Source organism: Lethenteron reissneri, chromosome 15, assembly GCF_015708825.2.
Source record: "Lethenteron reissneri isolate LAM-NWPU_2019-01 chromosome 15, ASM1570882v1, whole genome shotgun sequence".
Taxonomy (NCBI): Eukaryota; Metazoa; Chordata; class Hyperoartia; order Petromyzontiformes; family Petromyzontidae; genus Lethenteron; species Lethenteron reissneri.
The window spans coordinates 4,133,997-4,157,300 of NC_083793.1; the positions used below are offsets into that span (position 1 = coordinate 4,133,997).

The window sequence follows — 23,304 nt, forward strand, 5'->3', positions numbered from 1 at the left end:
ACCAGGTACGTATTTAAGGCCGAGTCGGGCCTAGGGGAAGCCCAGGACCCGGTTCAGATAATCGTCACTGCCTGACAAATGGACATATCCACAAACAGCCTGACGTTTCAGGCAAGCGGCCTCCTTCAGGGCGAATAATAACGAGTTTTTGTGCATACGCGCGGCACGCACCGCAAGAAAAACTTTCTTTGCGGATTATATAAGAAAGGCAAAGAGGTAAAGGAATCGAGCACGTTGTCCCCCAACCCCCCCACGCCGGACCTAACCCCTCGGGTCTGATAACATCCCCGGGATAATTAACGTAAACGCAGTAAGAGACACAAAGAGGCAGTGACGCGCGGCATGAAACGGCAGAATGTGTTTGTTATCAATGGGGCTCCTGTGTCGGGCGGCCGGCCGGTTAGTCGGGGACCCATATAGGAGGAAGGCAGGAGGCAGCCACACCGGTACACGGGCACCGTGGCACTCCCCTATGCGGCGCGAGCGTCACTTTCTTAGCCGCTGTTCCGCCGTGGAGAGATTTACTGGATTCTGACCGAGCCGCACCGCCCCCCCACTCCCCAACTGTAAGTCTGGATCTGATTAGGCGGAAATGGAGAGTGATCCCCATTATTATTCTTTTTTTAAGATGCATCCCGCAAATGTGCGCATGCAGGCGCGCGGTGCGCGCGTGTCGCGCTCGAAGCGGCGGAGGTGGTGTTTTAGATTCAAATAACGATGCACACACCACCGCCGCGCCTATTTTAAAGACGCATCGTTTTGGACCGAAGACTGAAATTCACACGCGAGTCAGTACTAGATTGTCTGGCATGCTCCAAATAAGTTTTATATTAAATTGACTTTCAGATGTAATAAAAACGACAAAATTACAATCAATACTTTATCAACTTTATTTGTTGTTGACAGATTTGAACCCGATGCCGCTATATAATGTGCAAAATGCTGCTGGCAAAAACTCGCTCAGTGAAATAAAGAAGCTGTTCACCAATGTGTCATCCGTTTCAAAATCGCGATAAATAGACGTGAGAACAGACTACCCCCGCACACACTTGGCAATATGAAGAGTTATATCTTGTGAGTTACAGTAAAACCTTGGATTGTGAGCATAATTCGTTCCGGAAATATGTTTGTAATCCAAAGCATTCGTATATCAGTTGTGATCACGTGACGCTCGGCAGACAAAGCGTATACACGTACTACTCGTATTGCAAGACCTCGCTCGTTTATCAAATTAATATTTATTAAAAAATTTGCTCGTCTTGCAAAACACTCGCAGACCAAGTTACTTGCAATCCAAGGTTTTACTGTACATTCCTCTACGCTTCCACGTGTCCATTAGAGACACGCATTGTGTCGAGATGAGAGAGAGAGCCCCCCCTCGTGTGTTCAATATTTGGGGTGCGATTGCGTGGAGTGCTTCTGCTCGATCTGTAAATCCACTTCTCAAAGTGCCCGCAACTCGGTGCGTACAAGAGGTGGCGTGCTGCGTAGTGTCTATGAGGCACAGTCGTGCGAACCGTTGCTGCTGCAAGGAACACCAAAGTTCCAGAATGTATTTAAAAATAACCATGATCCGACTTTGCAGCTCGTTTGCTTAAACACGTCTCTCTCGACAAGGAACGCCTGCCAAAATGTGAATCCACATGCGTGAAAATTGCTTAAGTGAGCGAAAACCAAAAACCAACCGATTCTTGAATTGAATGAACCTGACTTTAGACAATCCGTCAAATCATCTGGGTGTGCGGAGGAGGGAGAGGGATGGAGGGGAATGGGAGGGACAGGTTGCTTTCATTGCTGAGATTTTCAAGGTAGATTAGATCTACACATTTGTTTTTACTATCATCAACGAGCACACTGCCATCTACTGAGAGACAAAGCCATGCTCAATAGCTGCGATGCGGCTGAATCACAAATTGGGAGAAGCTACGCAGGTCACCACGAGGCACTGCTTCGATCCACAATCTTGTAACAGTCGCAGTAAATACAATTGTCGTGATATCCTTGCGAGGATTTCACACACGGGTGCTTCTGGGTAATACCACGAAGGAAATTAATCAGGGTTCAGTAAAATGACAAACTGCGAACCCACCACTAAATCAAGTGGGGGAGCGAGGGTAAAGTGGTTAGCGCGCTGCGTTAGCAACCCAGCGAACCAACATTTGATTCCTGGCCACAGCTAACGTCAATCACGAGCGATGTCCCATCCAGTCCTGGGCTTATCCGTCCTACTCTTAGTTCTTTCGGTAAAGTCACGTAGGTAAAAAATGAAATTAAAATTAACAAAAATAAAATAAAAATCACGACGTTTTGGAGGCAACACAAGTCTCCGTCATCAGGTGGGACCGTCACAGCCAGATTTGCTGCATCAAGATGCCTCCGAAACGTCGTGATTTTTATTTTAGTTTTTTTAATTTTAATTTCATTTTTTACCTACGTGACTTTACCAAAAGAACTAAGAGTATGAATCCTTGCAGTCACGAAAGCTTCAAATCTAGAGCTTATCCGTCCTGCTTTTCCACCAGCCACCACACAATCACCAGAATGAGTGAAGTATGGTTAAACAACCCTCCGTGAAAAACGAAGGCTTTCATTCAGCAGCGGTTTGACGAAGGGTTACAAATGAACAATAATCATTCCGAAAGTATTAATTGAATCACTATTTGCAATCATGCTACTAATAGCGACACGAAAAACACAACACGTGGCATTGTTCCGCGCATAAACGCAAACACATTGCGGCTCGCGCGCAACGTTTTAGCGAATCGGTGCTCCGAGTGAGAGCTCATGCGAGTTTTCCCCAGCACAGCTTTAAAGCAAGTGCCTGCCAGGATGTTCCTACAGCCGGCACCGCCGCAGAGAGAGACACAGAGCGAGAGCCTCCCCTTTCTCCTGCACGGCGCTCCACAAGACCGCAAGGCTCGCGCTCGCGAACCGCGCTCACACCGCCTGCATGCCAAGCGTGACAAACGGAGATTGCTTCTTCTCCGTCTTCTTCTTCAAACGGCACGCGCGAGGGAAAAAAAAGAACGGGAGAAAAGACAAAGCGGGAGGTGGGGGGGGGCAGGGAGAGTCACAAATATCGGCACACACCGAGAATGACAGCCGGAAAGTGAACGAGCAGAGAAAGTTCCCACTTGCCCGAGGGGCATCAGGCCGGGCTCAAAACAAATGCAGCTGTGCGAAACCGGCTTAGGGGCCCACTGTGACCGTTCACACGCGCTAACGTCGACGAGCGCCACCGCACACCCACCAGCCCTCTCCCCGCACACACGCACACACACCCGCACCAGCAACCCCCCCTCCACCTCCCCGCCGACAACAAAACAAAGACCCCCCCCCCCCCCCCCGTATAGCCGCAACAGATTGTTGGGGCCAAGTGCTGTTAGTGAGCACGGCACAACGAGGAGGTAGATGTCCAGCGTCACACCCGGCCGCCTTTGTATCCCCAGTGCTGACGATGTTTACACGCCGTTCCAGGTACTCATTTGAGGCCGAGTCGACCCAGGGGAGGGTCCAGGACCGGTTCAGATAATCGTCACTGGCGTTGGCCGTGAACGAGAATCGAACTAGGGTCAGGAGGGTGGGCCGAGAGAGCAGAACGCGCTAAACTCTACGCTGCCGCTCCCCACACCACGACACACGTGCACAAAGATAAAGATCCCCCGTATAGCCTTAACAGACTGTAGGGGCAAGTGCTGTTAGCGAGCACCTATGAAGGTCAGAACGGTACACGAGTGGGTGGGTGGCCAACACCACGCCCGACCGCCTTTGTCTCCCCAGTGGCGATGTTTACACACCGCAACAGGTACTCATTTCAGGCTGAGTCGACCTAGGGGAGGCCCAGGAGCGGTTCAGATAATCGTCACTGTTGGTGTTGGCCGTGAGCGGGAATCGAACCCGGGTCGCCAGGTTCATAGCGCAGCGCGCTAACCGCTACACTACCGCTCCCCACACTCGCACACACACAGACAGACACACACGGCAGCAGCAGCAGCAGCAGCCATGGGTGTGCACGTAGATTAATGAAGTGACGCCGCGTGAAGACATTCGACAAATGAACAGGGTCCACCCGCGGGGAAACAATCAAACAAATGCCGGCTCCCCCAAGTGTTCGGTGCAACGCTTCGCAGGCACCGCCGGGGCAGGAAGGCCGCAGCCGGGGACCTTCGCGAAAGGAGCGGAGAACGAACGCTGGACAGCTTCCACCGAAAATTATGCCCACCCTTTGTTGTGCCGCTGCATTGATAGATGGCGACCGCGCTCGGGCTAATTGTCTCACATCCTTGCCCAGCCATGGCGTGACAGTTGTGTGCGTTTTAGCCGTCCCAGCACCAGGATATTAAGTGTGCTCCACTGCAATTATGCGCACGTGCGTGTGCGATGGGGCATCTCACCACGCGCGTGCGCGAGCGTACAATTTCATAAACGCGCACGGACAAAAACGAAGGATACCCGCCCCCGTGCAGCCTTTTGCATGGTGTTGGGGCAAGCGCCGTTAGCGAGCAGCGATGAAGACTGGCCATGCTCGGCCGCCTTTTGTTTCAGCACCTATGCTCACGCATTGCACCAGGTACTCATTTAAGGCTGAGTTGACCTAGAAGGCCCAGGACCAGTTGAAATATTTTGCACTTATGATTGGTTTTGAGTGCAAATCGAATTCAGGTCTCCAGGTTCCGAGTGCCGTGCGCTAACCACTTCGCTATCGCTCCCCGCACAGAGAGACATATAGACACACACACATATAAACTTACATGAAACTTCAAAAGACAAGGGCACATGTACACACAGCCAGAATGACTTGCCTACTTGCAAATGGATCAAGTTAAGTTGTTGATAAAGTTATCTATTCTAAGCAAAGCACGTAATTATTAATTTTGTTTCGCGTTAATCCGACTGATTTGCTTAAAAGATACCGTCCTATGAATACGAACACAAATATACAGGCATATCATATTTCTGAATTAAAAATTTGTTAAGTTAATGAATTATTCAAGGACAGATGTGGCCAAACATCCCAGAGCAGGACCCTCTTAAACAAGAGTCTTGTGACTCGGTGACGCTTTCCTGGATAAATATGGCACATTGTTCTTTGATTGAATAAAAATTGGCATGAAAACATGCATTCCATTACCATTCTATAATTTCCTGCAGAGGTAAGAAATTTTACATGAAGAAAAAAAAGTCACAGCTCTGAGCATAGGAGGAAAAAAAAACGCAAATTGCATTTTTCAACACATTTTCATTGCACCATAAGCAATGTATTCCCACAATGTATTCAGCCGTCAATCAACGCGGAACACGGTGGAACACGGTGGCAACGTTTCTCCCATGACAGCAACCAAAGAGGGTAAAAAGGCTCAGCTTAAATTCAGGCAGAGCTAGAGAAATGGGAACATGACAAGTGATGGATATAGGGTAGAGGAAGGATTGCAAGTCCAGCAGCCCATTTAGTCCACACCATTACGAATTCGTCACGACCACTTTGGCCACCCGCTTTCCCAGTGAACACGTACGGAAATTATCCATCTTCCCTCCGTTGGCGCCATTCAAACTCACTGCATGGAGTCCAATGGGGTGAATGTGGAATGCATCCAGCTTTGACTCGAGCCCGACTTTGTCCACTTGCAGAAAAGCTGTTTCTAGAGCAGAGCCTTTTTTTGAAAATCACCGCTTCTTAAAATAACTTTTGGCCTTGAATCAAAGTGTGGCCATGCTCAGTGGTTTGAACTTCTGTTCGTTTTACGGTCCCTTATGTCAATCCACTGCTGGATGAAAGTCTCCCCGTGTTGTTGTTGTCATTTGACTCGACCGTACTTCTGCATGTTGGTCAGTTAGGAATTGGTGAAGAGAAGACCCAGGATCCGTTTGGAGATCACCAATGCCAATACCCGCCATTCGCCACTAAGTGACGGTGAAGTCACCATGGCGCCCGTGCCAGGCCAAGTGCACTTTGGATATCGCTCACCACTGATGTCAGAGGCATGACCACGAATTCAAATGCAGGTCGCTTGGGTTTGCAGTGTAGTGCACCAGCCTGTGCGTCATCCCTCCAACGTGCACATTGACTAACAAACAATTAAAGTACCATGCTCAATATTTTGAACCACTTCAGTTGAATTAAACAGCTTTCATTTCCAAAAGCATTTGATCATGCATATATAAAATCTGCTTCTACATGCTGGCTAACCAGGGCCATCAGCCACACAGAGTACGTTTCTAAATGCTACGGTAAATATATGTGGATATTTATTTTGCTCGAAATAGCGTTCAACCTAGGGCTCATTAGGCATACAGATGGAACCATTCACACCCCCACCAGAAATTCGAAGATTTGTTTCTTGTTCGGGTCATGCTTCCATTTAAGCATTAATTATGTTAGCATTGTGCTGAATGAAATATACAGCACCCCCAATTGCTGTAGGGGGATGTGAACCCAACATTTACAAGATACGGATTAAAACATTTTTTATACTGGTAGGAACCTCCTGGTTACACCAGCCCACAGGGGATTATTGTGTCCGTCGTGCAGGGAGGGGCTGGGTGGGGAGGGGAGGGTGGGGATGGGCTGGGTGGGGAGGGTGGGGCTGGGTGGGGAGGGGAGGGTGGGGAGGGGCTGGGTGGAGAGGGTGGGGCTGGGTGGGGGTTGGAGGGGTGGGGCTGGGTGGGGAGGGACTGGGTGGGGAGGGGCTGGTCACCCCGTGGTGACCTTATAAAACTCAACGTTTAACCTACTCACGCCGGCTTGTGCCCGCCCTCACAGTCGGCCATATTTTCGGAATACACCACGCCGCCGTTGACCCTGGCCATTGACCGAGCAACCCAACGTTCCTACCAGCTCCCTCCACAGGAATGTGATGTTACATATTCGATTCTCTGCACATACCTTGAGAGTAATAATCAATCGATTAGAATCGATGCATCGTTGACAAGTACAGGGACTCCTCTACTTACAAACATTTGACTTACGAACTTTCAGAGATACGAACAAACCTGTCCGTATGTGCAGTTGCCTGTTCGGACCGAGAGTCGTAAGTTCCACTGCCCCGCGATAGATGGAGGTGGTTGTTCAGTGTCATTACCCAGCATTCCCAGCATTTCCGCCTGGGCCGTGGCCATTGCCCATTGTTGTGTTGTTGCTGTGCGGTTCACTACGACGCTCTCTGTGCTTTTCACGAACATCGTCAACCCCCACCGTGTCTCAGAAGCGTAAGAGTGGTGAAATTATTGATGGTGGTAGTTAAATGAACCAGTGGCGTCTACATCTACAGGAGATTATACCAACTTTTAAAGCCATTCCTCGTGTTAAGTGTACACGCCGTACAACACGTTTGAAATCGACAGGAGTAAAGTTGTACTCATGAACAAGTAATTGCACGACAGACTTCTGGAATCTAACGCGTTCATAAGTAGAGCAGTCTCTGTATTCTTAAGTTATTTAGATGTGTTGGGAGAGTGGTGAAAAATTGAATAGTGATCCGGTCCCCCTTTAGACCAACCCGCACTGACCAGTTTGGTAATTATGATCAAACAACCCCCATAAACGACATGCCATGAAGAGGCCTCCATCTCACGGTGGATTGACAAAGGACCGCACATTATAACAGAAAATGTGAAACAAGCTAACACGTTGGAATATGACCCTTGGTAACGTAAAAATAAAAATCCTAATTCTCAGGGTTGGAGTAAGTCGAATGAAGTCAAACAAATTAATACAGCGATATATGTTGCTTTAATGCAGTCGATGGTGACGGCACAGAGCTCATGTTCTCACACCACTTGAGAATCCCGGTCTAAATATAGGGCGGACGCGACGAAACGAACCCAGGATCTCAACGGCGCTAGTTCAATGTCTCTGACATGCTATTAGCCCCGGGGGCACTTCAAATTCAGAGCACACTCGGCAGCAAGATGGACCGAGGCTGAACTGGAAGCGATGTCACCAGCACGGTGGGGGGTTGGGGGCGGAGGCGGGGGAGGTCAGCCTTCATCTGGCAGTGGACGGCTGACGACGGGCGCGGGAGAGGAGACGGCAGGCGCTCGCGAGGCCAATCTGTGTTTTTTTATTATCCATCCACGATAACGACAACAGATCCACCGATGAAACGGACGGCACCGAGTGGCACGGTGTACGCGAGCCTGCTGGGAACGCTGTGCGCGCTCGCACGCTTTAATTGACATATCGCTTTTCGTCACTCGATCCGGCCGACTTGAGTTGGGGGCTTTGGTTAATGCTGTTTGTCACCTCCTGACACGAGCTGTGGAAAACGGAGGAGTTCAGCAGCGAGGAGGAGGAGGCGATGGGGGAGAGGGATGCAAACTGGGCACGTGTCATGACGGACACTGCAAGATCTCACCACGTCCGTCCAGCTCTGACTGAGTTGCATTGGCTCCCGGTTGATGAACGAATTTGTTATCAGGTCGCACACTCGTTACACAAAAAGTGCCTTCCAAAAATGAAGCACAATACCTTGCCTATCTCGTCAAGGAACATCCTCGCAGTGGCTTTTTGGCTGGCCATCGAACAAAGACAGTCACTGCATCGCGCGCTTTGGGATGCGCTTCTGCGGCCGTCTGGAACGCTCTGCCTTCGGATATTAGGAAGCCACTTGAGCAATGCACTTTTAAATCTAATTTGAAAACTCATTTGTTTAAAAGTGTTTTTTTGTGTTTAGTTTGTTGTCCTTCCCCCGCACCTCCGATTAGCACGGTTGGCTGTGTACGGTGCAAAAGAAGTTCAACATACGTACACGTACATACACAATCAGGGGGTCATGATTGTGTTGGAGAGAGTGAAAGACGGGAAGGTGCAGCGCAGTGCAGTTAATGGTAGCGCCTCTAGTGCGATGTCAACCCATCGCATTCAACGTATACATACGAATCGTATGCCTACCATCAAATCATCAGAAATGCATTCGATCTCATCAGATCTCTAAAGCCATGCTGGGTGGTTGAGCTTGAATATCGTTTGGATGGGCACACACCATGCATGAAATAGACTCCTGCTGGGCTGCATTATGTGCATTAGAGGGAAGCACGGTCAATTGACCCTACCTAACAGCGCAACACCGGGGGCTTTCATCCAGCAGTGGATTACCAAAGAGCTGCCACACGACGAGATGAATCAAAATAATAAAATTAATTCTTACACACACGCACACGGACCCACGACCTAAAGAACTGATTGATGAACTGGAGCAACAATTTCCCAGCCCCCCACGGCACCGCGAGGGAGACACCACACGGGAGGGACTTGGCGAAACTAAAAAGGACCCATCCACGGTCATTCAGCTCAAGGAAAACCAACTGTGAAACCACCACCTCCCATTAATTTCCACAGACGATACGGGCAATGGGTTGAACTGTCTGTGACACAGAGAGTGCACGCATGAGTGTTCGTCTTTGCGTGTGCATACGAGATACATGGGGTGGGGGGGGGTAGCGGTTCATGAGGCATGAGTGTGGTTTGCCGGTTTTTCTTCGTGTGTACATGCGCATGTGTGGGAAGCGGAGCTCACTAACAGCACTTGCCCCAACAGTCTGTTAAAGGCTATACTGGGGGGAGCTTTGTCTTTGGCGCAGTAGTTGAGCGATTAGCGTGCTGCGCTACGAACCCGGCGACCCGAGTTTGATTCTCGCTCACGGCGAACACCATTGACGATCATATGAAACCAGTCCTGGGCCTCCCCTAGGTCGACTCAGCCTCGAATATCACCACCGTGGAGACAAAGGCGGCCGGGCGTGGTGCTGGCCATCCCACCCTTCGTGTGCCATTCCGGCCTTCATCAGTGCTACTCACTAACAGCACTTGCCCCGACAGTTCACGGCTACGCGGTGCTACTCGCTAACAGCACTTGCCCCAACAGTTGAAGGCTACGCGGGGGTTCTTTGTCCTCGCTGCTTGTTTGTGCGAGCGTGCGCGCCCAGATTCAATTTTAGTTGGGTTTCAAAGACACGAGGGGCTGTCCGGTTGGGATTTCATCAGCGAGGCCAAGAAGGGCTGAAACCCGATCGCACGGTTAAGTGTCGCCAATCGAGCCCAAAGGGGGATGCTGCACTCCGAGGAGAAAACACTGTGTGGGGGGCGCGGATTATTCCGAGCTTTTTATTAGCGCCGTTAAATTAATTTCTGAACCAGGCTCGAGCCTGCCGTCATTAACCACAGCCCGAGAGTCATGGACGCGTTCGCGTCCAACTTTATCAACGCGGTGCGGACAACAATATCCGGTCGATATCGCAATAATAATCGTCGCCGGTATTTGTACACGTGCACGATATTACCGTGGCCAACACTGTCAACATCAGCATCATCATCATCGATACGTGTGCGCAAGCCATATATTACTGTCACCATCTTCACCATCATCCATATTTCTCAGCCAAGCCAAGTACTGCCTTGCAGAAGTTTTGGCTCACCGTGATTGCCTCTATCCAGACGAGCACAAACACAACGTGTGTATGTATGTTGAACTTCTTTCACACTGTACGTAGCCAACCGCGCTAATCGGAGGTGCGGGGGTAGGACAACAAACTAAACACAAACAGCAGTTGTAAAGAAATGAGTTTTCAATCTAGATTTAAAAGGGCATAGCTCCAGTGGCTGTCTAATATTGCAAGGAAGAGCATTCCAAGCAAGCGATCGTCTGACAAGTCTTTGTTCGATGGCCAGCCTAAAGCCGTTGCTGCTGCGAGGATGAGCGGAGTGTCGTGTGGCGATGGTTTATGCTCCTTGACGAGGTCAGCGACGGCATTGTGGTTCATTTATGGCAAGCACTTTGTGTGTGATGAGTGCGACCTGAGAATGGATTCGTTCGGTACAACCCGAAGCCAATGCAACTCAGGGAGCACATTGAGCCGTGGCCAGGATTAGAAATCAATGCAACTATAATGTGGTCCCGATAACTGAAAATAACTCGTGGGAAGAATTTTTTTTTTAATTGCCAACCATCCTAAGGAATAACCCTCCAGATAAATTAAGTAAAAAAAAACCTTTAAACTTAGTGAGACTCTCCCAGATAAACAAATAACTAGTTATTACGCGCACGGACGTAAAAAATTACGCGGTAACGGAATTACAGTACGGGGCACAAGAATGGTAGCATCCTAAAATTTGACATCAGTATCATTTGGGGCGTATAAATGTACCTACCCAGCAGGTTCGGTGCAATACATAAAATATCTAATTTTAACGGCGTTTCGAACGTGTATGCACTGTTCTTGCAATTTCTGGTTACAGTGAGATCGCTCATGATCCATTTATGGATACCCCATTGGCTTATAAAATGTCATTGAATATTGTAAAGGTGATGACTCCATATTCTTACAGAAGGGAGCGTTAAAATATCTAATAAGTGTGTTGAGATCATAGCGGAGATATGTAGGGGCTTTGAAATATACTCATTTTAGTGGGGCATCTACAAATGGATCAGAAACAGAATCAGTATCTTTCATTTATCCTGAGAGAATCGGATGAGCTGTTAAGCTATTTTTCACACATGTCCAGTCGGGGCACGGGGGGGTCAGCGAGTTTCATCAACGAACGACACAAAAAACGATCCGAGTGCAAGATAAGGGGAAGAAAGTCGCTAAAACTAAAGAAAAATTGACTATAAATAAGGTATAGAAGTACAAATTTGCAATTGACGCAAGTGCAAGCGAGCACACGGCAAGTTATAAGTCGCTTACGCTCGCTCCAAGCAGCAGCCTTGGCTGCTAAGAACCTCAAAGTTTCATAACCGACCTGACCGCTCAGTGGCTACCTCTGAAGTGTGCAACCGCAACACCGCACACTGCACACCGCAACACCGCACACTGCAACACCGCAACACCGCAACACCGCACACCGCAACGCCGCACACCGTAATGTCGCACCCTGCACACCGCAACGCCGCACTCCGTAACCTCGCTCTCCACACACAACAACTCCGCACTCCGCACGCCGCACCACCGCACTCCACAATGCCGCAGTTGGCCCGAACAGCACCCAAAAGCCGCCGGCCAGCGGAAAGTTTGGTTAAACTCTTTGGGAACAGCGGTAAACGCTCCAGACTACTACGTATGACTACTACGACGGGCTACGGTTAAACCGTAAAGCACAAGTGGCTGGTGCGCTAACGTTCGGCCGCTCACAGTGAGTGACATTTCGAATGTGGTGGTTGGATACAAATGGGACCCCCCCCCCCACCACCAACCTTCTTGGCTACGCTGCTCCATGCGGCATTGCTTCGATTTTTATCCCGTCGTTTGAACCAACGGACTTAGGGCTTTATGGTAATAAGTGCTTGTGTACAGAGTATGAAAACGCGTGCATTTTAATTGAATTTCTAAAATTGACTTCTTGCTATCTCCTCTGGGATGGAGCAGGCCGCTCCCTTCATAAGAAAGCGAGGTTCGCAATCACTAAATCCGTCTCTTCATCGTTAAATTAACACTTTAATAAGTAAGCCATTTGATGATTTTTTTTATAGTTGTCAATAAACATAAATGCTGGATCTATGAGTTAAAATTTGTTTATTTTTTGCGTTGTTATATTTATTTGAATTTCCACATTAACTTAAACATGCATTGCTGGTGAGTTTTTATTTATTTTAGAAATGTAACGCTGATCGGTACGAAAAAAAAAATATGAATTCACAACATCATTGGAGTTAAATAACAAACTTATTATTCATTCACGAATTCAAATCATTAAGCCACTAATTTTTTCCGACATTTGCTCAAATTTGACTATGTGTTTGGCTGTACTTTAACGGGCAACAACCATGCATAAAACCGGTATTATAGGCTGATGTTATTTAACTTGAAACTCGCATAACATTCGCTCACTCTCTAAAGGAGGGAAACGACCCAAAGGCGCAAGGAAGCACAGACAAGCGGGAGACACAACCAGCCGGTGGAGCCGGTGATAAATTTCTCCTCCAAGCTCTGCAGTCCTCTACATATTCAAGTTTTTTTAATCAATCAGTGAGTGTGGACATGTGAGAGGAAACCGGTGCGCCTGGAGAAAACCAAAGAGTGCGAGAGGGTGCAACACTCGATCCCGTACTGATGGTGGAGTTTGCATTTGCTGCCCCGCACGCACCTCTCCTCTCCTCGAACGAAAGCGTGGGCACACCTACGAGGCCCAGGCCAAGGGCGTTTCGCAGCATTTTCTGTGAACCACCAACCCTCGCTTCCCTCCACAGTGCTGGATTACAGGCGTGTGCCACCACCGCTCCCGCCCAGCCTTTACCCACCCGCACTGACCAGGATGATGAAGTGTGGTGCGATAAATAAGGTTTAGAACCTTGGTAAAAACTTGTTTTTAGTCGGTGCCGCCATCCACCCGGTGATTAGCCATGGATAAAAAAAAAAAACCTCCGAACAACTGATCGAAAGCGGACAGCGGCAACAACTGATCGCGTAGAAAAACAAGTTATGAATAACTAATCGTCAGCGGACGGCGGCATCGAAGAAGCGAAACCCCCTCGACACGTGCAACATGGGGACGCCACACGATCCAACGGTGGATTGACAATATAGGGCTGTAGAGGTACGCCTAAGCCGTTTATCGCGTCACCACGGAGGTGGCCGTGATCGTGCTGCACAGCTCCCGGACCGAGTGTTTGAGTCGCACCGCGCGTAGCCCGTCTCGAAGTCCGACGGTTTTGCTCCGTGCGCTGACGAAGCTCCCAGCGCGCGGAACGATTCGTCATCGGGTGGGCCCGAAAACACGCATCGGAGAGCTGCACCGGTTGGTTCGTCACCTTTTTCTTTTGCGGGTGACGTATTAAGAAAACGTTACAATCTTTTTTTGACGTCTGGTTTTATCGGGGAACGGCACAGCACCGCGTTCACCCCCAGCTGTCACCGGGCAGCGCTGTGCAGCATCACCGCTGCCGCTGGCACTGGGGCATCGGGCGCCTGTGTTTTTGTGCCGCGCCAACTCCAATAACAAACATGACGTAATCTATCTCCCGCTAACAGGCGGCCCGACGAAAGGACCTGGAGTGGTTAAAGTCTCACGGCATGACTGTTTATTTTCGTGGCAAGAGGGATCACCTTTGGATGTTTAATTTCAACCAAACTGTCGGGTCTCATTATCACTCGTGAGCGTAACTTCTTAATGCGGACTTTAAAAAAAAACCTTTTCTATAATTTTACGCCGGGTTTCAACCTACTCCTGCACCCATCCATCGCTCAAGTTAAAAAGAATACGCGACCCGATAAAACAAAGAGCTCCTATCTTGTAGATGCGTGTCTCGGCTGTGGGTTTTTCAGCTGCCCATTTTAAGTTTAAAGCTTTGTTAAATGGAAAAGAAGTCTTGCTGCCACTCTCGGAGGCATCAACGCAGCACCATATCTGTACCCTGGGAAACAATGTCACTTGTATTGACGTCAGGAGGGCACTCCCGACAATAACTTGACTTTTTTCCCCCCTTCTTTATTGAGTCCAGGACACATGGCGTAGGTATATATCCACAGGATCCTTATCTGAGAAGTTGGGGTGTTTGAGGTGGCTTGTGTGTGCGTGGTGTGTTGTGGCACTGCTCAATCTGCTTAACTTTGTATTGTCTATGTAATGTTTCACTTAATTAATTACGATCATCATCAGCCATGGTCACTTCACTGTCGGAGCATGGCCTCGGCACGCTGTCACCACCTCTCACGATCCTGAGATGCAACCATTTTATTATTTTATTGTATTAGGTAAGACCGACTCAGAAGCGACTTGGCCACAAATGATAGCGCAACGAAGTGGGTTATCATCATGTGGACATTTAAAGCAGCCAAATACTCCAAACGCACCTTGATTCTAAATGTGGAGGGGGAAAAATTGAGGACGCGGAGAAAAATCCACACGACCACCGGGAGAGAGACACGCAAACTCCAAAAAGACAGGAGTCGGGGTCGGGACCGAACCCACGACCTCCTGTATACCAGGCGAGGTAGTTAACATCTCGCCACCGTGGCACTTCGTATTTTCACACACACCGATTGCATTGTTCCATCTCCTCGGTCGGCATCCTATCGGATGCGTTCCATCCTTTGACTGCCATTCCGTTATTATTCTTGGCCATCGTCCATCATCCATCATCCCTTCTAGAAATGTGTTTCATTCTAATTATAACCTGGAGACTAATGATAATTACAGTACATGATGTTAGCAGGGGCTATTTAAGAGAAACCCATTTTTAAATATGAGCAAGTTGATCGACTTGATCAAATAATTTGAATAAAGTGAGATATTTTTTCAGAATTTTGGATGAATCAGCGTTCAGAGCACCGAGCCAGAACTGCTGAGTTTCTGAGTTCAAATCCAGGCAGCAATATATTAGTCAAGACAGTTGATGATCTGAGGCCAATCACCAATCACCAAAGTACGCAACCAACAGATTAGCACGGTTGGCTATATACGATGCGAAAGACGTTCAACATACATCCATAACTACATACAAATAAACATCGCATTCAATTTAAGCTCTGAGAATTAAAAATATTGGTTTGTAATCCAGCAAAAAATGTAGCATGGTGGGAAAATTCCATCTCCTAGTGTGGATAAAGGGTTACTTTAGTTCCATGATATCTTCTTCCAATGCCCATCCTCTAACACAAGGTGATACGCAGCTCAACAGCATTTCCAAACGACAATGATAGCACAATCGGGATAAAACTTTGAGAACAAAGGCAAATTTTTATATATTTTTTTCAAAAATCCCATTGAATGGCAGGCAACAGGGAGTGAAACGGAGTTCACTGTAAGTTGAGGAATTGCTGTTGGAGGGGGAACAGTGGGGGGGGGGTGGGGAGACAACATGTACCCAACAGCCACGTCTACCCACGAGCCTCGCTCCTCACCCCGCGCCCCACAAACACCTCTGTGCACTCGGGCCACACGGGGACTTCATTACGACTCAGGTAGGGTTTCCAAAGCGGGTTCAGAGGTTACGTAAACAGCTGGCACGGGGAAAGGGTACCGCCAAGCTCTGGGCAAGGGGCTTCTGGGAGGGCACGGGGGGGAGGCGGAGGAGGAGGAGGGAGGCTGTTGGCTTGAGACGAGGGATAGGGTGGGTGGCGGGATCGGGTTAGCGGCACACGATGGGGAGGAAGGGGGGGCGCATTTGAAAGCTGGCGAGGATTTCTCGGGGCTCAGGCCAACGTGGGGCCACATCTCGGGAGGGCTGTCCCCTGTACGATCCCGCTCTCCCGCCACCGCCACCCCCACCATCATCATCATCCGTGCCGCCCCCTCGCCTTCCCCCACCCTTCTCTCTCCTCCCCTCTCCTTCATTCCGCCCCATAGATGCTGTTAGTTGTTAGTGGGGCCCTGCTGTGAGCGCGCGCGCGCGCACGCACACTCCCTTTTCAATTCGTCTTCACAGTCGGCGTTTCCTCCCGCCGTCACGTGCCGCCCCTGTCCAGATGTGTGCCACAGTTTGCTTTCCTGGCCGTGATCGTCTGTGGGATTTAACATTTTTTCGTGCGATTAATGCTCTAACCCGCTCCACATGGCTCCTCCGCCGCACGGTTTTTGGAAGGCGCTGGATGAGGTGCGACGCTCGCGAACTTGGCGATACTCTCCAGACATTCATGCACGAAAAAGCGCCAGCGGTGGCTACTGTCATGCTTGCCCTATTTGATTCAGCCTACGACGAGTAATTGGTTTTCTCAAGAAATAATTGTCATCATTATTGGCCAGGAGCTGTTCAATGCTAAACTAAAGGATCCCCAAATCGTGATGCGACGATCCGTAGAGCACCTTTACATGAACCTACGTAATCAATCCATCTCCGCGGAGGACGACAAGTTCAATCCAACGATAAATACCGCAGTGGCTAAAATATATACCAAAGTACATGAAAAATAACGTGGCATTGGGCATCCATCCCAGGACTTGAGACTCAGTTGAGGCTTTGCTGGGTAAAATAAAGGACCATATTATTATTGGATAGATCATCATTGCAAAAAGTTAATGAACTTAGCACATCACAACAAACGCACATGATTGGTGGGTAACTCTACACAAGTTCCGAAAACAACACAAGGCTGAGTTGGAGCGTCGATTGAATAGATGTCTGAAGAAGAGCGGTTACGATCTTTTAGATTTTCTCTGTTCAACGGCAGAGTTTCTGATGAACATGTTGAGTTATATTGGCATGTATGCCACTGCCAAAGCACTCGTGCTTTCAAATTACAGAACGCGGTCTGAGAGCGCAAACACTGTATTGTAATACCGAAGCAAGCTTGTGTTTACTCTCCAACACACCGATGTGCTGTACTAGCAACAAATTGGTATGTTGTGTTTACGTGACAAGCCTTACTAATTGGCTGTGTCGGGTGGTGGCGGGTTTAACGACACATTTATATTTACGCGATCTAACCCAAAACACATCTATTGTGGATATGTTAATAAGTATACAAGTTATGGGTTAATACGCACACGTTGTCAAACAAACGCTTTAACGATAGTGTTATATCAGTTAAGGATCACTGTAATCTGTTTATCAAGTAATGGAATTAAGTGTAAAACATTAATTAATTAATCAATACTGTAATGCGTTTATATTTTAGCATTGGTATGTACTATTAAAGTACAATTTGCAACTATTTACTCGTAAGGTATATTACAATGAATGTATGAATTAAATTGTTTAACGCATAGATTCTGTTGATTATGTTGTGACTGTTTTGGGAGTTATGTACCAGTATCATGAATAGCAATTTGCTCATTCTAGATTTGAAGTTTTCGTGACTGCAAGGATCCATATTCTTGGTTCTTTCGGTAAAGTCACGTAGGTAAAGAAAAAAAAAGATACAAAATCAAGAAATGACATCACGACGTTTCGATTGCAACCGAAGCAATTTCTTGCTGTGGTTGTCACACCTGATGATGATTGCTTCTGTTGCAATCGAAACGTCGTGACTTTATTTATTTATTATTTTTTATTTTCTTTACCTACGTGACTTTACCGAAAGAACCAAGAGTAACAATTTGCTCAACTATTATAGAAAAATCTAAATTACTGAAACTCAATTTAACAAAAAAACAAATGATCATCACCATTACACTGCTGTCACTATACAATTCCTGTTACAAAACATAAAAAACAACATTTAATATGCAAAATATATTTACAAGCCGTTCTGTCACAAAAACAATGGAAATTGCAATGCAAATTAGAACATACAGATTGTTTTTTCTCGTCACAACCTGCGAATTTTGGAAGTGAAGTCGTTTACCCCCACCCTTCCTCCCCGTGGAGCGATGCATGCAATCCACTAACTTTTATTCACTTCCATGGAACGCCCGTTATGAATATTGTGAATATGGGCGTTTCTATAACCTGAGAAATGTAGTTTCGCACAGATTAAGGAAGGCAGTAGCAGGCAAGCGGCTTTCAAATAAAAAATATATAACGGCAATTTCATAAAATTACAAATACATAACTTTTAGGCGACATCACAGCTTTTGGCAGTTTTTATAATAACTCCAAAAGGCACTGCTCTAATCTGTTGCTTATATTCCCAACGCGTTTTTTTTTTCATTTAAAAAAGCACAAACCGCAATCAAGAAAATAAATACATTACTTAGCCCCGTGCGGCAAAAACCACTCAACCAGAACCGCATTTCATCAGCAGCCTAAAGAGGCAAAATTATGGCTTTTAAGATTGCTGCCGTGGAAAAAAAAATGGAGAACCGATCCACAGGGAGCCATTTCTCATTTCATTTTAAATTCTCGGTAATAGCTCCTTTTCGCGTACTTTGCAAATAGCGCTAATCCACCCACGTACGAGAAACGGCACAACCTAGCCGCCGCGCACGGAGAGAGCGCTTTAACCTGTTAGTTACCGCACGCGCGCAGAACTACCCCGAAGCTTCTTCTCTATTTGCTCAAGCGCCGCGATAAGCATCGTAGGAAGAACCGAGCGGAATGAGCGGCCGGCGCGGCACGACGAGTAACGGTGTTGCGAGAGAAAGAAAGAGAGAGAGAGAAAAAGCATTGGACGGCTGTCGCAAAAAACTGTATGGGACGTGCACAATGGCGGAGCCCTCTTACTTTCTAAATAACGCGTTTTGTACAAAGCTTGCTACTTTTTTATCCAAATGCTCCCCGCAAACGTCTCAATAAAGCCAACACTTGGCCTTTGCACGAAGCAGAATTTATTTAATTCATCATTTAACGATTGAGTTTATTATAACGCAATGTGGTGGAGTTTTTGTTTACTGTGGTGATGATTCTGGATGTAATTACCAGCGAAACGGCGTACTCAGATTGTAAATGTTGTGGATTCACTCTTCAACACACTGGTGGGCTGAAGTAGTAACTATTTGCCGTTTTGTTTACGTGATAAATCCCTTACTTAATGGCCGTGTCGGGTGGTGGAGGGTTTAGACACATTTACACTTACGCGATCTAACCCAGACACCTTTATTATGAATAATATTGGTCGCGAAAGCCTATGTGTTCAACCAAATTAATCATTGATTCCAGCACCCTACAAAGACTCCGCGGAGAGAGTGCTGTCACAGAGAGCGCCTATTACGATCTACTCGACGAACACTTGCAACTGTATTCATTCATATCGCGTCTACTACGTGCAAAAACCACATCTCAAAATGTGGCACAGCCCGGGATAAATAAACCCGGGGCCCGGCTATATCGAGCCCCAGGGACAAGCCGGGGGCAGCCGGGAGCAGCCGGGGGCAGCACCAACGAGTCCCGGGACATCCTCGGAGGATGGGGGGGAGGGGGGAGGGGAGCAAAGCCGACTCACGACGACTAAGTGCCGGCACCTGGACCAGGCTTGGTGCACACTCGAGAGGCCACGTGTGGGGAGATGAAGGCGCAGAGTCGGGGAAGATCATCACGGAGCAGACCCAGGTGTTACGGGTTTACGGACTGATGTGAGCGGACGCTCGCTATCCGACTCGCACTCCTCCTCCACCTCCTCCTACGGTTGCTGGAAACGACGTCGAGGCCCATCATGGCTCCTCCCACCCTCAACCAGTATATACACAAGGACTGTTTTCTTGGAATTTCTCTTACTTGATACAGCTATCGTGCTCTGACGGTTCCACCTGAAGACGGAAGCTTGTGTTGCCTCCGAAACGTCGTGATTTTTTATTTTTTTTATTTTACTTTTATTAATTAAATTTTTTTTATCTACGTGACTTTACCGAAAAAACCTAAGAATATGCCCATCAAGACATTTGTGCCGGGATAGGTGCACTACGGGGTCATGTTAAGCGGTAAAGGCTCAATCGCAGGAGGTCTTGGGATAAGAGCCAGGTGTTAGGAGTGAACAGGGCAGCGACTGATAGGTTAACCACCTGTATTCCCCACTGCGCCAACACTCCTCGATTTAACCACCCAATACTCTGTTCATTGACGTGAGCATCGCTGCTTTTATTTTCCGTTGTTGCTGGAGGGCAACTGCCTCCAACTGCCCAGCAGCATTTTTCATGAGAGCCCCCCCTCCACCACAGAGGCTGATCTTGACACGGTGGGTACCAGTTGTCAACAAGTCCACTCAGTCCCACATCTGCCCATCTCTTATCTAGCGAGCGCGCTTTACCCGATTATCCCTCTCCTATCCAGCCACACAAGAGCCGATTTGGCATTTGGGTTACATGGCCCAGCCAACGCATCCTCGCCTGCCAAAAAGGAGTCAATTTCTAACGATTTACAAATAATATGAATGCCGTTTATTTATAAAGGAAAGCCTCACTGTATATGGAGAATCTTTATCAAGGGGGTTATACATTTGGAGATTTACTCTCTCTTGTGATGAGTGCTATGCATGCTGAATAAACGGGAGTACATGTAAAAAAAAACAAAGGCCACTCATAGGAGAGTATAACACTCTAAGGCATTAACATACATATTCATGAACCCACTTGCTGTACTGCCAACTCCTGGCCACCTCACATCGCAGAGAGCGATGCGAGGTGGAGCAAGTCCACCAAACTTCGCATGCAATGAGGCGTGCACCACCAGACCGAGATCTTTCAAGTATTTGCGAGCTCCTCACACCATCCAACCCGAGACTAATGCACGCATTCGTGATGGACCACAAGAGTGCGTGACTGACAAATGTTCAGACTTAGAATAGAAACTGCCATGGTGTAAAGTTCACCACGCAGGAAATGCAATCGAAGGGCTGCCGGGTTCGATCTTACGCCTCGGCAGTTGAAACAAGGGCCCAGGTTTTTCCCACATCTCCCCACTACACGGTGGTATAAATGGGCACACACCGCTGTTAGCCAATCATCAGGTCACGTCTGGTGGGGTAAAGTGTGGGTATTCTGGCCACCTCTAAGACCTGTGGCCAACATAGAAGAGACAGGCCGACAAACCCTCTTAGAGGGGCTCTCTGGAGGCTCCCCATAAGTCGAGGCTCTTCCTTGAGCAGGGGCACGAGCGAGCGAGCGAGCAATTGCAAGGCGGCGCCTGGCACCTCTTTACCGACATCACAGGCAGCTCACAGCAATGGCCCACCTACATACACTTCCACACACACACACAGCAGCAGCAGCAGCAACACAGGGGGACACCCGCGGTACATCGCACGCCCACCGGCCCAAAGCCTGCAACCTACCCGGCACGCGGACCTTGAACTTGCCACTCTGCCCAAAGCCGCCCTCGATGAGGCCCTGTTCGCCGGTGGACAGCGTGACTTTCATGCCCACGAAGAGCTGCATGTTGGTCTCCTTCTTGAAGAGCGACCGTCCGATCACTTCATACTCCCCGCTTGCCTACCGAGCACGCACACACATGTACGGTCAGACGAGGATGATTAACATATATTTGTTGGTGGTCGAGACCCGACCCCGATGCCTGTATATCTGGAGTTTGCAAGTTCGCCCCGTGGTCGCATGAACTTTTTCTCCAGGTCCCCTCCACATTTAAAAAAAATACATTCATAGTATTTGGCCGCTATAAATTTCCACACAATAAGCCACTTCGTTGAGCTATCATTTGTGGTCAGGTCGCTTCTGAAAACAAGCTACATAGCTCAATGGGCCTTACCTGGGGACAAAAAAAAACATTGTTTAGCTTTTATAGATTTAGCTAGATGGAGTGTTGCATTGCAATACCGTAGGAGATGGGGAAAGAATTGCTGAGGGTCACATCCTGCAGTGGATAGATCATGGCTGACGATGAGCATATGCAGTGCAAAGAGATCCAAAAGTAGCTGACTTTTACTGACACCTTGTGTTATTGTATACGAGTACGTGAAGTGTTATAATCAGTCACAACGACGTTATTTGTGTGTATCATTCTCACAATGCGTTTGAATCGTTCGTACGTGCATGAGGGCTGAGCCAACAAGTCCACAGTGTGATACCGGAAGCGACGTTGACACAGTTGCGTTATCCATCTCCACGTTTCCCTTCAAGTGAAATGTACTTGATCCCGCCAATCTCCCTAGGCTTTAATACTTTTGCACGGGGAGCTCTGTGTTGCTCCTCAAACCATAAATTCATATGACTTCACTGTCACTAGATCACTGCTTTCCTACCACGTGAGTATTTAACTGTGGAGACACAGAAGGTGCGGAGAACCAGGTCTGGAAAGTCTGGGTTCTCTCCAGATTTGTATTTTTAAAAAATAAAAATTTCTTCCAGTTCTCCCTGTAGATTTAGCATGTTTCTCAATTTTCACTTAACACACTGGGATGACTGAAAATACCCAAAAAAACACGAGGGTTAATCTATAATAATAACTAAATTCTTACAGGCCTTGTCAATACCCCTGCTCAACTCCCCCATGGGAAGGTTGAGTAGTTATGGGGTTGAGTGACCATACGTCACCATTTGACATTCCTCAAAGTCACGGGTGTAACCATCAACTGCATCAGAACATCCACAGGCCGATGTGCACATCTCCTTCATGAAAATGCTAAAAAAAATTAAGATAGGCGACAGTAGCAGGATTGTGGCTATGCAACCCAAACTTCGGACTGTACCATAAACCACACTGTGGTCTGTGCCACCGTCAACGGAGGAGGAGACGCAAAACCACACGAACGAACTCTCCCGAAATCCTCTCGCGACTATCGCACCTCGACATGGGCATTTAGCGCCTTAGGATATTGCCACCAAGACTAGAATAGAACCACTTTGGTCAGCTCGAGTTGGTGAATGGCAAACAAGAGTTAATCGACCGCTATGAAATGTGGCAATTAAAAAACACATTCCTGCGGGGGGAGCTGGTAGGAACGTTGGGTTGCTCGGTCAATTGCCAGGGTCAACGGCGGCGTGGTGTATTCCGCAAATATGCCCGACTGTGAGGGCGGACACAAGCCGGCGTGAGTAGGTTAAAC

At 48.0% G+C, this 23,304-nt stretch overlaps 1 protein-coding gene across 1 annotated transcript in view; it reads right to left on the reverse strand.

The window, feature by feature from the left end:
* Positions 1–23,304, reverse strand: part of EEFSEC (eukaryotic elongation factor, selenocysteine-tRNA specific) — a 65,203-nt gene that overhangs the window by 20,434 nt on the left and 21,465 nt on the right. Inside the window, exon 9 of the mRNA XM_061551823.1 lies at positions 21,577–21,733. Coding sequence (XP_061407807.1) covers positions 21,577–21,733 — 157 coding nt within the window. The remainder of the gene's footprint in view (positions 1–21,576; positions 21,734–23,304) is intronic.